The sequence below is a fragment of the Trichosurus vulpecula genome, chromosome 6 (assembly GCF_011100635.1).
Source record: "Trichosurus vulpecula isolate mTriVul1 chromosome 6, mTriVul1.pri, whole genome shotgun sequence".
Taxonomy (NCBI): domain Eukaryota; kingdom Metazoa; phylum Chordata; class Mammalia; order Diprotodontia; family Phalangeridae; genus Trichosurus; species Trichosurus vulpecula.
In genome coordinates, this window is record NC_050578.1 from 7542859 (window position 1) to 7559025 (window position 16167).

At 39.7% G+C, this 16167-nt stretch overlaps 1 protein-coding gene across 1 annotated transcript in view; it reads right to left on the reverse strand.

Annotated features, from left to right (window-relative positions):
- SH3RF1 (SH3 domain containing ring finger 1) overlaps positions 1–16167 on the reverse strand; it is a 224429-nt gene that overhangs the window by 67968 nt on the left and 140294 nt on the right. Inside the window, exons 3-4 of the mRNA XM_036763467.1 lie at positions 11679–11954; positions 9497–9592 (exon numbers count right to left, since the gene is read on the reverse strand). Coding sequence (XP_036619362.1) covers positions 9497–9592; positions 11679–11954 — 372 coding nt within the window. The remainder of the gene's footprint in view (positions 1–9496; positions 9593–11678; positions 11955–16167) is intronic.

Sequence of the window (16167 nt, forward strand, 5' to 3'; positions counted from 1 at the left end):
CCTACAACGCCAGATGCTGTCCTGGTGTCAGCTGATCTTGTTAACTTTTTCTTTGTTAAAAGGGAAAGGTTGGGGGTGGGAGGAAGGGTACATCTTGAAATGACATAGAAATGAATGTCATAAATGAAACTTTTAAAACAAACAAATTAATAAAAATTAAATAAAAGTAAACTAAGTTAGCAATAGGCCAGTAAGAAACAGGAGAGGCCAGATAGGGTAAAATAGGAATGCTTGTCATGAACCCCCCTGGCAGTCTGGTAGGTCTTTTTATATCAGAATACTTTTAAATACATAAAATACACAGATTACAAAGGAAACAAATTATACTGAAATATAATAATCAAAATAGTCAAATAATTAAAATAAAGGGGAAAAATTACAGACCCCAGGTTATAAAAACCTTAGTGTAAAGACTTCAGCTCAGGAGTCAGAAAACCAGGGTTCAAATCCTCTCTTGTCTACTTAAGTGACTAATCTTAACCTCTCTGGGCTTCAGTTTCCTTACATATAGAATAAGGGTGTCAGATTAAATCTCCTCTGAGGACCCTTGCAGATCTAGCTCTACGACGTGGGGATGTTTTACTTATTTTAAATGGCCTATTTTCAATTCAACTACCATCACTACCTCAAGCCACACTTTAAACCACTGTTCCTGGGGAGAAGAAAGAGCTGACTATTTTCAGTGGCTTCAGCCCAAGGTTGCCTAAAAATTACAAGGATGACTAATCTGAAGATAGAATTCTGAAGATATACAAAATTTCCAACATGGACTAAAGCCTCCAGCACCAAAAATCATCCTCTCGTACAAATATATATCAAACTGGTCAAATTTATATTATAAAGTATGAAGTTAAGAGTATTAGGAATTATCAGCATTCTCTTCAGAACTCCTTATGATCCCCTTCTGTTAATATAAATGAGTTTACCAAAGCTGCCTCTGGATTCTATCAATTGAACATTATACCTAAATTCTAAAGAGAAAGAATATTCAAGGTAAAGGCAAATTAAATTTTACTTTTTATACAGTTCAATCTACTCTTTTTTTTTTTGATGAAAAGGCCAATCTTATTTTTTTTTCCTTCTTCCCTTACTCATTCCACAAAGCAACAAAAAAGTTTTGGATTAAGTAGAGGATATTCCAGAAGAATCACCAGTATATAACCTAAAAAACTTATACATCATATGACAGAGGCTTAGTGTCTATTTAGGGGTGGCGAGGGGAGCGTGGGGGGTGGAAAGAATAGTGGCAGGTAGCCTGATTTGCCTCTGAGCAGTACAAAAGAATGGATGGTTTGTTGGATTGGGGAGTTATTTACTAACTCGGACCTTTAGGCAAAGCTGAACTACCTTCATAATCTGGATGATTTTGGTCAAAAGAAAAGGGGGGGAAAAGGAATGCTTTCATTGGGATCAGCTGTATGATTTAAGAAGTAACAACGTATTTTTTCTTAAGCTGATCTAGGAATCAGCCAGGCAGTCATGTAACAAGCATTTATTAAACACCTACCATGTGCTAGGCACTATGCCAAGCACTAAAGATACAAAGAAAGGCAAAAGACGGCTGGCCGGCCGGCAGCCTCTGCTGTGAGGAGCTCAGTCTAATGGAAGAGATGATTATGTACCAACAAGACAAATATTAAGGAGGATGGGGCTTCATGCAGCAGGTGTGGCTTTAGCTGAGGCCTAAAGGAAGCCAGGAAGTGGAGATGAGGAGGGAGAGAGTTCCAGGGATGGGAGGAGAGATACTGAAAACAGTCAGTGTTGGGAGATAGAGGATCTAGTTTGAGAAACAGTAAGGAGCCCAGTGGGAGAGAAGGCAAGTGTTGGAAAGGGAGAGAGAAGGAAAATTCTAACTCAATGGAGAAATGGTTAAATATTTACAAAGAAACGGGAGTTGTTGGACTTTCAACACAGCCTGGGTAGCTATGGGTATGCTTTTTCTTCCTTCACTGTTTAAAAAAAATCCCTATTCATTAAAACCTTAGGAAAATCTGACCACTTATAGGGATGTAGAACTTTTAAGATTTAGTGGAGAGCTCTTTTTTATAAAGTGGATTTCTCTTATAAAACAGCAAGAATAGGACTGGTATTTTTTGGTTTGTAAACCCTTTAAGGGTCTGTTTATGTGCAATCATGGAAGCCTAGATTTAGAGCTGGATTTAGACCTGAGAAGGCCATCAAGTACAACTCTCTAATTTTTTACATATGAAGAAACTGAGGCACAAAGAAGTTAAAATTTATGTCATAGACAGAGTCAGGGTTTGAGTTATACCATCCTTACGGAGTCACAACCTCCCAGAGATGTGGCGACCTGAACTAGTACAAGGATGAATCACAGGTTCACTCACTACCCTTAAATATCCAAAAACTTTTTGTTTTTACATCATCATTCCCCACTCCCCCTCTTGTCACAAAGAAAAACAACTAAAGCAAAGTATTCAGTCTGTAGACAGAGTCTGATGAACCTTAGGAGCTAACGTTTATATGGTACTTTTAAGTTTTTGCAAAGCACCTTAGATGCATTATCTCATTTAATACTCGTAACAATCTTGTGAGGTAGGGGCTATTATGACACTTATTTCACCAAATGAGGGGACTGGGAAAGGTTAAGTGATTTATCCAGCATCACACTGCTAGTAGATAAGTAAGAGTTGAACTCAGGTCTTCCTGACTCCAAAGTCTGGCATTTTATCCCCTACTTCAATACTCCCAAGTGCCCCTGAACCATTTAAAAATGTAATTGGAAAACAGTTAATAAAATTTTTAAAAATATAAGAAAACACACATAATATTAAAATGGGGTTTTCTTGAGTCAATATGCAGCCTGCAGGGATCCTTATATGTGGTTCAGTGGCCCCCTCTTTCTGTCTGAGTTTGACCACACTGCCCTACGTGACCACCTGGCTGTCCACCTTTCTTATCACTGACAGAGGAATTGTGTTTCCAGGTCCTTAACTTTTTCATTAATCAGCATTCAACTCACTCTGGCGATCTTTTCACTCCTCCCCAACCCCCCAAAAACATGTGTGCAAAACACACTTTTTAATTTAATCTGCAGTACCTCCACTCTCTTCCCTGTCCGATGGTCTGGAATCAGGAAAACTTCCCAGCTGGCTAAGCAGCAACAGCTGATCCCATGTACCTGGCCTGACTGAGCAAAACCCCCAGCTGTACAGAACTTCAGAGCGAGTCAGGAGACACATCTGTTCAGTTTATCCTCCCTCTCGAGAGGGGGAATATTCTTAATTAGGCAGAAATAGAGCCCTCGCCACTCCCTACAAGATCCAGTTGCTACTTAAGCAGATTAATTACATTTGGTCATTAGCCACAGCCTTTATGTTATGGCCCCTGTGGAAATAGGGCCCTACGTGTTATTGCCCATAAATGAAAAGAAGTGTAACAGATTTATAGTAATTCCTGCCTGGGCAGGGACTTGTTTATTCTACCTGTCACAAGTCAGAGCCAATGGCCCCAAATGAAAGGTCTGAACAGACCCAAATATATCTTTCTGGTTTGGGGCAAGGTTGTTCTTACATGCTCATGTGCAAATAGGCACACATTTCTGCACTGTTCGTGAACAATAAAAACAGAGCAGCCTCCTCTGATGCATCATAAAACAAATACTAGCATGCAATTGATATCACCTGGCAAGCGAGGACAGGTCTTCATCGTTAGTCTGATGCTTACCCGTGCTTTCAAATATGACCACTAAATTCTCGGAATTTTCCCTGGCACAACTATTAGAATACACAAGTGATGTAACGAAACTCCAGCCTACTTGATATAAATTTTTTGGGTGGTGATTTTCAAAGGAGGGAAGATGATTTCAGCAAAACGAAACACCTAAAGGGCATGGCCACAATTCAAGATGAGTACAGGCTTTGAATCACTTTTTAATGGGTGTGGACAAATTGATTTGCTATGAAAACCTCGGAGTCCTCAACACTGGGGGAGGCAAACTGAATACTGGCTATGATGATAAACTGCTTTTTAATTTTCAGAAGCTTGCAAAAATGGATATTTTGGATAAAAAGAAGGGGAATCTAGGAATTGTCTTTCAAATACTGTGTATGTTTTGCTCCTTTAAACTGAAGAGCTAAAATTTAGCTTTCTGTTAGTTTTTGCCTTTCCTTGTAGCCCCAGCACTTAACACCACACTTGGCATATAATCAATGCTTCTAAATGCTTGCTGATTGACTGACTGATTCATTCATTTCTCTACGAAGGTGAAATGAGACTGTGGTTTGTAAACTTTTGCAAAACAGCAGTGGGTGTACCACTGTTTACCGTCATAGGTATACAGTGATCCTTAAAGATCTGGGTTGTGGAGATGAATTTATTTCATTCGTTGCTTTTCTATAGGCCTGTGCAACTTGGTTAGTCTCCAAGTCCTCTTTCTGAACAGGATCGGTCAACCCTACCCTAACTCTCTATTCCCTCAAATCACAAAGCATGCTGACTGGGGATAAGACAAGCTTGTATATATGCAAATTAGAGGCAATTATACCTTGAATGACTGGTATCTGCAATAAAGCCTATGCAAAATGAGGTCTTTCTCTGAAAGGAAAAAAAAAGAGGGGGAATTCTGAGTCACTGCCCATGCTTAGTTTTGGAAGTCACACATTTAATGTGAAATGAATATTTAAATATACTCTGAATAACCAAAAATGATTTTTCAAGCCAATCTTGATAGATACCAATCCAATCAATCTTTTTAAATGATCAAAATTCCACTGTAACATAAAATCCCAGAATATTTTGTTCCATATCACAGGATTTCACTTTACCCCTTCTCAGAATAATGGTTTTTAAATGCCTAAAAGAAGATACAGAGGCTTACAAAGGAAATCAATTATTTTGAAACACAGTTATCAAAATACTGAAAAATCAAGTTCACAGACCCAAGGTAAAGAACCCCTGACTTAGAAGATGCTTAAAGATCTTCCTAGAGGAGCTCCTGAGATATAAAACACCATCATGGAAAACAACTCTTACTGATTATGCTAGCATACTAGTAGGTGCTCACCTAAGGTCTATAATAGGACAATGCCAAAGGAGGTCTTCAGTGTTGTTGGAGTGGTATATGGTAGGGTTAAACAAGAACGTGAAATCACAGAATGTCTCAGCTGGAATAATTTTGTTCAAGTCAACTCAATTCACTTTAATTTAATTCCACAAGCATTTATTAAATGACTACTGTGTGCCAGACACTGTGTTAGTCCTTGAATATATGATGGGGGGTGGGGTTAGGGAAGGGAAGGACAATGAAATAGTCTCTGCCTTCAAAAAGTTTACATTCTATTAGGAGTGGACAGGTTAGAATTAGGGTTGCAACTGACTGACTTACACTAGCCAAGTATATGGCGCATCCCTTCATTTGTCCAGATCTTCCCTATTTCTATCAATGAAATTTTTTATTTTGTCTGCAAAGTCTCATATGTGCTTTAGTAGGTTTAAATGAATTACTTCAATATAACATATCCTATTTCTTATTTTGAATAGGTTATATGGTATACAAGTACCTAATATAATTCCAACCCTGAACCTGACCCATCAAACCAACCCAAGCCAGGACTGACCCAAAAGAGCCATTAACTTGAAGTTCTATTTGTGGTTCTAGACCACATAATAGCTTCCAAATGTCATACCAGTCCTCCTGAAGTATCTACCACAAGATATTTAATCAATCAATAAAGTACTATAGCAAAGCTTACTGATCAATTTTTACTAATTAAATTTTAAAAATTTTTTCTTATTAGTAAAATGTTGAAAACAATTCATTCTTCCTTTGCAAATGTTTATCTAGTTTGTTCTTCCTTTATGTTTTGCAGAAGAGGAAACGGAGGAACAGATAGGTTAAATGATTTGCTTATGGTCACATCACTAGCAAACAGATGGAATGCATTATCATTGTCTGTCTTTACAAGATCCAGGATTCAAGAAGCATGAAGGCATTTGCCCTCCAATCATATGATCTATAATTAGCAGCGGAGCATGACAGCTATGATGTATCCAATTGGAAAGTAATATTTGGAGCATAACTGTTAATGTTTTGTATGCAATCATAAGATGAACACTGGCTATGAAAACTTCTTAGTCCTTAGGTTTAAGAAAAACATACACACTTCCTTTGGCACCCACTCTTATTCCGTGGAAGCTAATTTATAAGGTCAAGTTTGAGCAATCAATCATTTCTGAACAATTGCAAATCCCAAGGTGCCATTGTATGGCATCAAGTAACACGGAGTTATTGCAAAAGACTGGTCACGCTTACCAGGTGAGGGTTCAAATAAACCTCCCAGGCACACTCAGGTTCACTTCACTCCCAACTCACATCCCAATTTTTCCCAACAGGTCTTCTGAACTACACCCAGATTGTACCCCAGCTGCTTGCTAACATGGCCTCTGAGTTTCTGCAATCCTTCTGGGGACAGCTGTTGCATCTGCTGCTCTTTTCCCAGGTATCAAAAAGCCTCTACTCGTCAACGTAAACTGCTGGTGCTTCCAGTCACCCCATCCTCTCTCTTTATGAAACACTCATCAGTCCACCTATAATACCAGTCTCGGCCTTGTGAGTCCCAGAGGAACTTTGGTTCCTGGGGCTATGCCTGGCCCTTAACAATTTTCCTTTTAATTCGGCCCTTGTGGCAGGGGCAATATCTGCTACTATATAGTTGGTATCAATGGCAGAAAGGATAGAAGGTCCATGAATAAAGACTTGTTTTTCCTAAAAAGTCAATGAAAGTATCCTCGATAGTTAACTGATTCTCAGGACTAAGGATAAAATGGTTGACATACTTTCCTGGTTGCCTAAGGCATAAAAATACAAGGCATGAGTAGTCAGTGCTCTTCAGGCCAGGAATATCTCAACTGATATACCCAATGCCATTGTGCCAAATGTAGAGATAAGGAGAGCTGCACCCAAATGAACTAACTACCACTGTATCTTTGCTGAATATCCTTTCTGTGCCATTACTGAGGGACCCTCCTTGTTTTAAAGGTTATCTAGAGAACAAGAGCCCATTTTCATTCCAATTCTGAGTCTAAACCCTCAAACCAGCCTGAGCCAGGCCTGACCCGTAACAGATTTTAATTTTCAGTCCTCCTAGAGGCTCTAACTCACATAATGGCTTCCGAACTAGCAATCCTCCTAAAGTCTGTACCATCAGTCATTTAATGAATCAGTAAGTATCCCAGCATGGTTCAAGCTCAAGACGCTTAGGGTCAGTATGCTCTTGTCATATATTTGACCAGGCGGTAGGGAGTAAAAAGATTAGATTAGATAATTTAAATATTAAGTCCTTACTGTTTACCAGGCACTGTGCTAAGTTCTGGGAATAAAAATACAGCCAGCTTTAAACCCAGTGCTCCTAATTACTAGCCATGTGACCTTGAGAAAGTAATTTCTCTTCTCCTTTTTCTCATTTTGAAAATGAAGGCATTCCACTGGATCATTTCTATGGCCTAGCTGTTCTAAGTCCTAAAATCCTCTGATGACACATATTAGGGGTCCTCTGTCTGGCCTCTCAGTTCTCATATCCATAAAAACGTAAGGGTTGAACTAGCTGATCTCTTCAGTTCCCTTAAGACTCTATTATAGTCTGTCTTTTTGTGGGAAGAAACACTTTAAGGTCAGTCAGAGATGGAAGCACTGATGATAGTGGCATCTCTAAGAGGGGAAAGGGAACAAGCATTTATTTAGCACCTACTACATACCAGGCACTGTGCTACATGCTTTACAGATACTGTAAGAGAGACACTGAGCTGCTTCTGTAGGACTGGGGACCCCTCACATATTTTTAAAAATAGATTTTACTGATACTATTTGTCTTTACAACAACTAGACACCTCCTGTGTCTCACTTCCATAACCACCCCCAAAGAGCCATAAAAATATGGCCCTCACATATTTTTTAAAAGGCTCATTCATATGTTTCACATGATTTCACATGTATAATTTATATCATATTTCTTGCCTTCTCAGTGGGGGAAGGAAAGGCTGAAGGAAGAGAGAAAATTTGAAATTCAATATTTTTAAAAAATGAATGTTGAAAATAAAAAAAATTTAAAAGGCTTAATTATAACTTCTTATGGAAAAGAGGCAGCTAGGTAGCACAGTGGATATAGCATTTGACTTTAAATCATTAAGTCCTGATTGCAAATCTAGCTTCAGATACTTATTAGAGGAGAATGGCTGAACAAATTGTGGCATATGATTGTGAAGGAGTACTACTGTGCTATAAGAAATGACGAGGGGGATGATGGTCTCAGAAAAGACGGCGAGACCTGTATGAACTGATACAGAGTGAAGTGAGAAGAACCAGGAGGTCACTGTGCACGATAACTGCAATGTTGTAATGATGATCAAATCTGAGAGATTTGGCAACTATCCAGAGAGAGAACTGATGAACTCCGAATGCAAACTGAAATACATATATACACACATACACACATACATATATACACACATACACACATACATATATACACACATACACACATACATATGTACACACATACACACATACATATATACGCACATACACACATACATATATACGCACATACACACATACATATATACGCACATACACACATACACACATACACACATACATACACACACATACATATATACACACACATGCATACACACATACATATATACACACACATGCATACACACATACATATATACACACACATACATACACATACATATATATACACACATACACGTACATATATACACACATACATATATACACACATACACACATACATATACACACACACATACATATATACACACATACATACACATACATATATACACATATACACATACATATACACATACATACATACATATATACACACACATATATACACACATATATACACATACATACATATACACACATACATACATATATACATATATACACATACACACATACATATATACACACACATACACACACATACATACACACATACATACATATATATACACATACATACATACATATACACATACACATACATACATACATACATATACACATATACACACACACATATATATACACACACACACACATATATATGGGCAATATGACTGATATATAGAAAGGTTTTGCGTGATTCTACATGTGCAGTTGATATTATACTGCGTGCCTTCCGAGTGGGCGGGGGAAGGTGGGAGAGGGAGGGAGAGAATTTGGAACTCAAAATTTAAAAAGAAAAGAATGCTAATAAATAATGAATGGTTGGGGGCAGGAAGCAGCGTATGAAATTTCAGCATTCAGCAATCACAGGGCAGGCAAGAGTCAGGAATCACTCCAGATTTGTCTCATAAAAGAAGATTATGGTGCAGTTCACTCTTTGGGGAGGGGAGAGGGAGAGGAGTCATGACTAATAATGCAATTTCACCATCAAAGTCTATTTCTTGGGTCCATCAATGGTCTACTTAAAGTTGCTGCAGCTTAACTTACCTCAACATATGAAATAGGGAATATCCCAATTTTGTCAGACAGCATCCCTTCAGCCCAATTTTCATCCACTCTCCGAATCACCGTCAGGACATCATCCTGCAGGAATACCAAAAAGATGATGTCTCCACATTCTAATGAAGACTTGTCGCTTAATTTGTGCCCTTTGACAATTTCAGATATCTGAATAAAAACTTAACGATGGGTATGTCTGTGTATGCATCCACAATTTTCCCAAATCAAATGCTGTCTAGCTCAATGATTTTTTCAGACAGATTGAGGACTGTTGCTCCCCTGTGATTTCCTTGTGAAGAAGATGGGCTGCAATATTATATATCTAGGCTGTTGCAATCCATCCCCACCTCCCTTGAGCTTATAAAATCTTAGTCAGTTACTCAATTAATAAGCATTTATTAAGTGCCTATGATGTACCAAGCACTATGCTAAGTGCTGGGGATATAAACAGAGTCCAGAGACAATCCCTACTCTCAAACTGCTTAGAACCTAATGGGGAGATTACTGTGTAGCAACAAGATTTACAGGATAAACTGGAGATAATGCACAGAGGGAAGGCATCAGCATGAAGGAGGATAGGAAAAGGCTTCTGGCAGAAGGTAGGATTTTAGCTGGTGCTTGAAAGAAGTTGGAGAAGCAGAGCTGAGGAGGGTGCGGGTTCCAGGCATTTGGAAGAGCCATTGAAAATGCCCCAAATCCATTGATGGATTGTCTAGTGAGAGAAATATCTAGAAGGCCAGTGTTACTGGATCACTGAGTATGTGAAGAGGAGTAAGGCGTGAAAAGACTGGAAAGATAGGAAGGGACCAGGTTAGTGTCGGACTGACTCTCAAACTTTTCATACAGCAAATATTTCTTAGAGGAAACTAAAAGCCCTTCTATTGCTCTACAAACTTTACTTACATTCACCTTACAATGCCTGCCCATCATCAGCTCAGCAGACAACTCTTCTGGTGCTACTGTGTACCCTTTCAATCACAGAAGCAGACTTTGACTTGGAATCCCACTAGTGCATTCAACCTTCCACACCCCAGCATGACATAGACACACTTTAAGGGAAGGGGCTGGGAAAGATATAATTTTGATGATAAATGAAACAACAAAAAAAGAAAACACTAGGGATTTTTAAAATTGGAACAGCATATAATAATATTTGTGAACAAAAGTCAATGCTTTTGTGATCCCAACTGGGGTTTTCTTGGCAAAGATACTGAAGTAGTTTGCTATTTCCTACTCCCTTTCATTTTACAAATGAGAAACTGAGGCAAAGAGGGTTAAGTGACTTGCCCAGGGTCACATAGTTAGTAAGCGTCTGAGGCTGGATTCAAATTATCAAAACGAGTCTTTCTGATTCCAAGCCCAGTGCTCTCTCCACTGCACCACTTACCTGCCCCATGCACAAAACTACTTTTGGTGAATTATGATTACTCTTTTTCCGATCACATGCAATTTCACTGGAACTCCCCATGAGGAAACTGGTTAACGCAGGTTGTCCACTATTCTAAAACTCAGAGAGTCACCTGGGGGCACTGACTTAGGGTCTTAGGATCACACAGACCAGGACGTGTTTTCCAAACTCCGAGGCCAGTTCTATTCATTATGTCATGCTGTTTCTCTATTGACTATTATTTTTAAAAAATGAAGATCCTACTTAAAGTTAGGAACTGGTTCATATAAAATGGCAGTACAAGAAAGTACAGATGGCCATAAATCTATCCCTTTCAGTCATACCCTTGTTAACCAAATAGAGAGGAAACAGAACAACGGTGAAAGGCAGTTGAACTCTGATTAACTCTAATTAACTGATGATAAAACCCACCTTCAACATCCCAATTAAGAGGTGTCAGACTGTGGATGCGGAATGACGTATACCCTGACAAATACAACAGTGATATCTATTAGTTTTGCTTCAATGGCTTTTTGGGGGGGGGGGGGAGAGGCAGGTCACCAGGTTCAGTGGTTTAAGGGTAAATGACTGTGGTTTAAAAACACAACAATGACTTTTTAAAAAAATGTCCGGGGCAGCAAGGCGGTATGAGGTGCTCTGAGCTCAAATCTGCCCTCGGACACTTACCAGCTGCGTGACCCTGGGTAAGTAACTTAACCTTTCATCCTGTCTGCCTCAAAACAAACAAGAAACAAACAAAACGTCCAACTTAAGAAAGTTTACCTTTGCAAATGGCAGACAGTCTTTGTCAGCTTCCTTGTCTCTGACTTCAAAGTCATAAAGTGCTTTGCACTGAGGCGGGGGCTGAGGTAAAGGTTTAATAATCTGCACAAAATTAGTGGGAAAAAATCCATGAATCCCGTTGACTTCTCCATGATACCAATTTTCATCCACCTGTCGACGCAAAATGATGATGTCGCCCTTAGCGAAGTTAAGATCTCCCGGCTCTTTTCCCTCATAACTGTATAATGCTTTGGCACATGGTAACTGAGGTACACCCTTAAAAGGAAAGAAAAACATGATTGTGAGTTTTTAATGCTGGAACGTAGAGAGAAAAAAGGTCTGAAAATAAGAATACTTACTAACAGCATTTTAAAAGTAAAGCCTTGCCTCATTTCTAACATATATAGAGAACTGAGTCAAATCTATAAGAATACAAATATTCCCCAATTGATAGTCAAAGGATATGAACAAGCAATTTTCAGATGAAGAAATTAAAGTTAACTATAGTTATGTGAAAAAATGCTCTAAATCACTATTGATTAGAGAAATAAAAATTAAAGCAACTCAGGACTTCCTGATTCAAGGTCCAATGTTTTACCCATTATGCCATCTGGCTGTCTCATGATCATGGACTCAGAAAGAGAGGAGTTCAAATTTAGCTTCAGATATACTAGCCTGGGTGACCCCGGTCAAGTCAGCCTGCCTCAGTTTCCTTACTTGTAAAATGGGGGTAATAATGGGACCCATTTCCCAAGGGTATTGTAAGGATAAAATGAGATGTTTGTAACTTCCTTTGTAAATCTCAAAGGACTATATACATGTTAGCTTTTCCTATTATATAAAAGCACAATTCACTCATTTTATAGCTGTCAAGTGGTCAAGCAAGACAATGAACACTTATTAAGCACTTATGTGCCAAGCACTGTGTTAACCACTGCCAATGCCAAGAAAGATTAAAAAGATATTCTCTGCTGTCAGGGAGCTCACACTCTAATGGAGAAGACAACATGAAAAAATGGATTGATATTCCTTTGGTCTTTAGCAACACTGAGGACCACAAAGCATAAGATGGAAAGGGACCTTTGAGGTCATCTAGCTGAACTCACATGTGAACAATAAATCTCTTCTACAATTTTCCAACAAGCTGTTGGCTATCTTCCAATGACAGTCTTTTAAGGCAGTTCTTCCAATCTGGACAGCTCTAATTATTAGAAGTTTTTCTTCATACTAAATTAAAACTCCCTATTTATCTTAGTTTTGCCTCCTAAGGTTAAGAAAAGCAAGTTTGATCTGTCTTCCACAACTCCTAAGGCTAAGGAAAACAAGTCTGATCTCTTCTATAAGTCACTGACGATACGTATCTTTAAAGTCAGACTTCCCTAACAAGTGAGCATATTGACACTGATATGCCACTGTCAGCGACATTAAAATGGCTGCCTTGTTTCATGGATTTTAATAGCCTGCTTCACACTTCTATAGTGTCCTGTAGACAATTTCATCTTAAAGGATTCCATTTTGTAAATAATCAAAATGAATGACTGAGTGAATATGAGAATCTCAAAACAACCCAGGAGGAAGCGGTCTAACCAAGAAGCTTCGCTTGGAAACCTAGAGCGTGATTCCTGTAACGTTGCCACTTAGTCTTCAGTTTCCTAGAGGACAAATGGCAAATCACCCTAATCTGTAAAGACCTTTGAAAGAAAAAAAAACTTTTAGAGGAGATTTTTCATTTTATTACTTCTCCAAAATAGTAGATCAAATGCTTGCACCAAAGAATTTCTAACAGACATTCTCTATATAGCACTAGACGGAGAGCTGATAGTTTTGGGTATCCGGTATCATAGTCTGCTGGGTCTCTTCCCAGATCCCTGGACTGAGTCCCCTTGTCTAGTCCATGGGCAATGGTAGCACAAATCCTGGCCTGACGGTGGATACTTTTTTTTAGTCTACAGTTGCCTCCTGCTAGGGCCTACCAGAAAACCAAAGATGCCAATGCCATTACTCAGCATCATAGCTTCAGAGCTGAAAGGCAAACTAGGGGCCTTTGAGTCCAGTTCCCTCTCATTTAACAGGTGTGGCAAGTAAGGCCCTCACCTAAGGCTGAGTGGCTTGCAGTAAGAAGCACAGTGGAAATCTGAATCCAAGTCTTCTGACTTCAAATACGGCACATTTTTCAATACAATACACTGATTCCATTGAGTCGGGTCCTATCTAAGGGAGATTCCTAAAGCTGCACTTTGGTTCCTAAGTCACATGAAAAGGACTTGGAGCAAAAAGACCCTTACAGATCAACCAGTCCAACCTGCTTGTTTTACAGATAAGGAAATTAGGTCCACAGAGAGTGATGTGATTTCCCCAAGGTTACACAGGTAATTTCCTGCAAAGCTATATTTTGAACCTAGGTATTCAAAATTCAAATCTAGGGCAATCTTCTTGCTTTATAAACCCTCTGAGAGGCAGCATGGTGTAGTGGATAGAGCTGACCTCGGAGCCAGGAAAACCTGGGCTCAAGTGACAGCTTCCACACATACTGGGAGAGCCCGAACAGGAATTCACAATCTCTAAGCAACTCTCTAAGACTGTGAGTTTCAGAGAAGGTGCCATATTGCTTTGGTACGAGAAGTCTTCTCTTTTGAGAACGGAGGTATCAAGGTGGCACGTGGATAAAGTCCTGGGCCTGGAGTCAGGAAGACCTGAGTTCAAATGCGGCCTCAAACACTTACTATCTGTGATCCTGGGCAAATCAGTTAACCTCTATTTGCCTCGGTTTCCTCCACAGTAAAATGTGGATGATAATAATAGCTTCTACTTTGCAGATCAAATGAAATATCTGTAAAGCATTTAGCAGAGTGCCTGGAACACAGTAGGTGCTATATAAGTGCTTATTCCCCTTCCCTTCCCACCCCTCATACCAATGAAATCACAGGTCCAGGCCTATTCTTACCTGGGCTGCTGCAGTTATCACAGATCACAGGATTACAGCTTTAGAGAACCATAGCTAGTGTTTGTAGAGTGCTTTAAGGTTTGCAAAGTGCCCTACACATTCTCTCACTTGAGCCACAACGATCCTGTAAGTTAGGTGCTATGATTATTTCCACCTTGCAGATGAAGAAACTGATGCTGAGAAAGGTTAGATGTCTCACCCAGGGTCACACAGCTAGTATCCAAGGTAGCATTAAAACTCAGATTCTTCCTGACTCCAAGCCCAATACTAGAAAATCACAATTGAGTTCTTATTTCTATAAAACCACAAATTCTACCATTCTTCTTTGATACTCTTATCTGATTTGATTATCCTACCATTATCTAATAATGGCCTAATGTGGTAGGGGTGTAGGGATGTTCAGGAGGACGAGCATCTCTGGTGGGAGTGCTTCCCAAGCCCTTCTCAGGGCTGCTCAACTACCTTCGGTCTCCACCTGACACTCAAACCTGTCGTTCTAAGAAGCTACAGCATATGCAGTGGCCGCATCTCAGTAAAGCCATTTCAGCAGATGGGCTAAACCAGGCTGAGGGTAAAAGATAGGCCTCAAACCTGTCAGTGAGTTAGGGGGATGTCTACCCCAAGCATGTGAAGATCTCTCCCAGTGGAATGGGCAGAGGAGAACAATGTGTTCTAACAGCCATGAAGGCAGCTGAAGCAGGTGCTCTGGGGTGCTTAGAGCTCGGTTAGACATCAAAGACACCAAGGCCATCCACTGCATCCTGGGCCATGGCCTTGACTTTCGTTTTGCCACTGGACTTTGAGGAGTCTGGAAGAGAAAGTGAGGTTCATGACCTTGTGCAGCTCTGCCTCACTTAAACCCAATGCATGCACAAGTCAAGACGTCACCTGTGATGTCATCGATCCACTTGGAAAACAAAGGATGAACAACAAAAACAATCTGGTGACTTGTTCCTTTGTGTTCTTAGCTTTCTCTAGAATAGGATTTAAGAGACGGTCAGAGCAGCCTAATGACACACACAGACAATGCCATGACACAAAGGCTACAACTTGAGAAGGTGTAGACACAGAGATATATAGATATAATCCTACATTATACATTCATGGGATCACAGACTTACGGTTTAAATGGACCTTAGAGGCCATCAAATCCCACCATTTCATTTTACAGACAAGGAAACTGAGGCACAGAGTGATCAAGTGATTTGCCCAAGGTCACACAGAGGGGCAACTTGAACAGAGGTCCTCTAACTCCAAATCGAGTTTTTCCAACGTACTATGCCGCTCCAAGGATGGATGTAGATTTCTTACGCTACAGGAAGTGCAATACTGGGTCAAGGTCGCTTAGCTCAGTAAAGGATCCTATCTCTGACACTGGCACTGGGCAGAGGGGATCCCTGCCCTTAGTAATACTGATATCAAAGGATTAAACATGTACTCTCTCAAACACAAATATGGGTCATTCATCCGTAAGTCTGGAAACCATTTATATTTTCAGCTGGTACTATTTCTCAGGGAAATGACCTTCCTAAGTTACAACCTGCT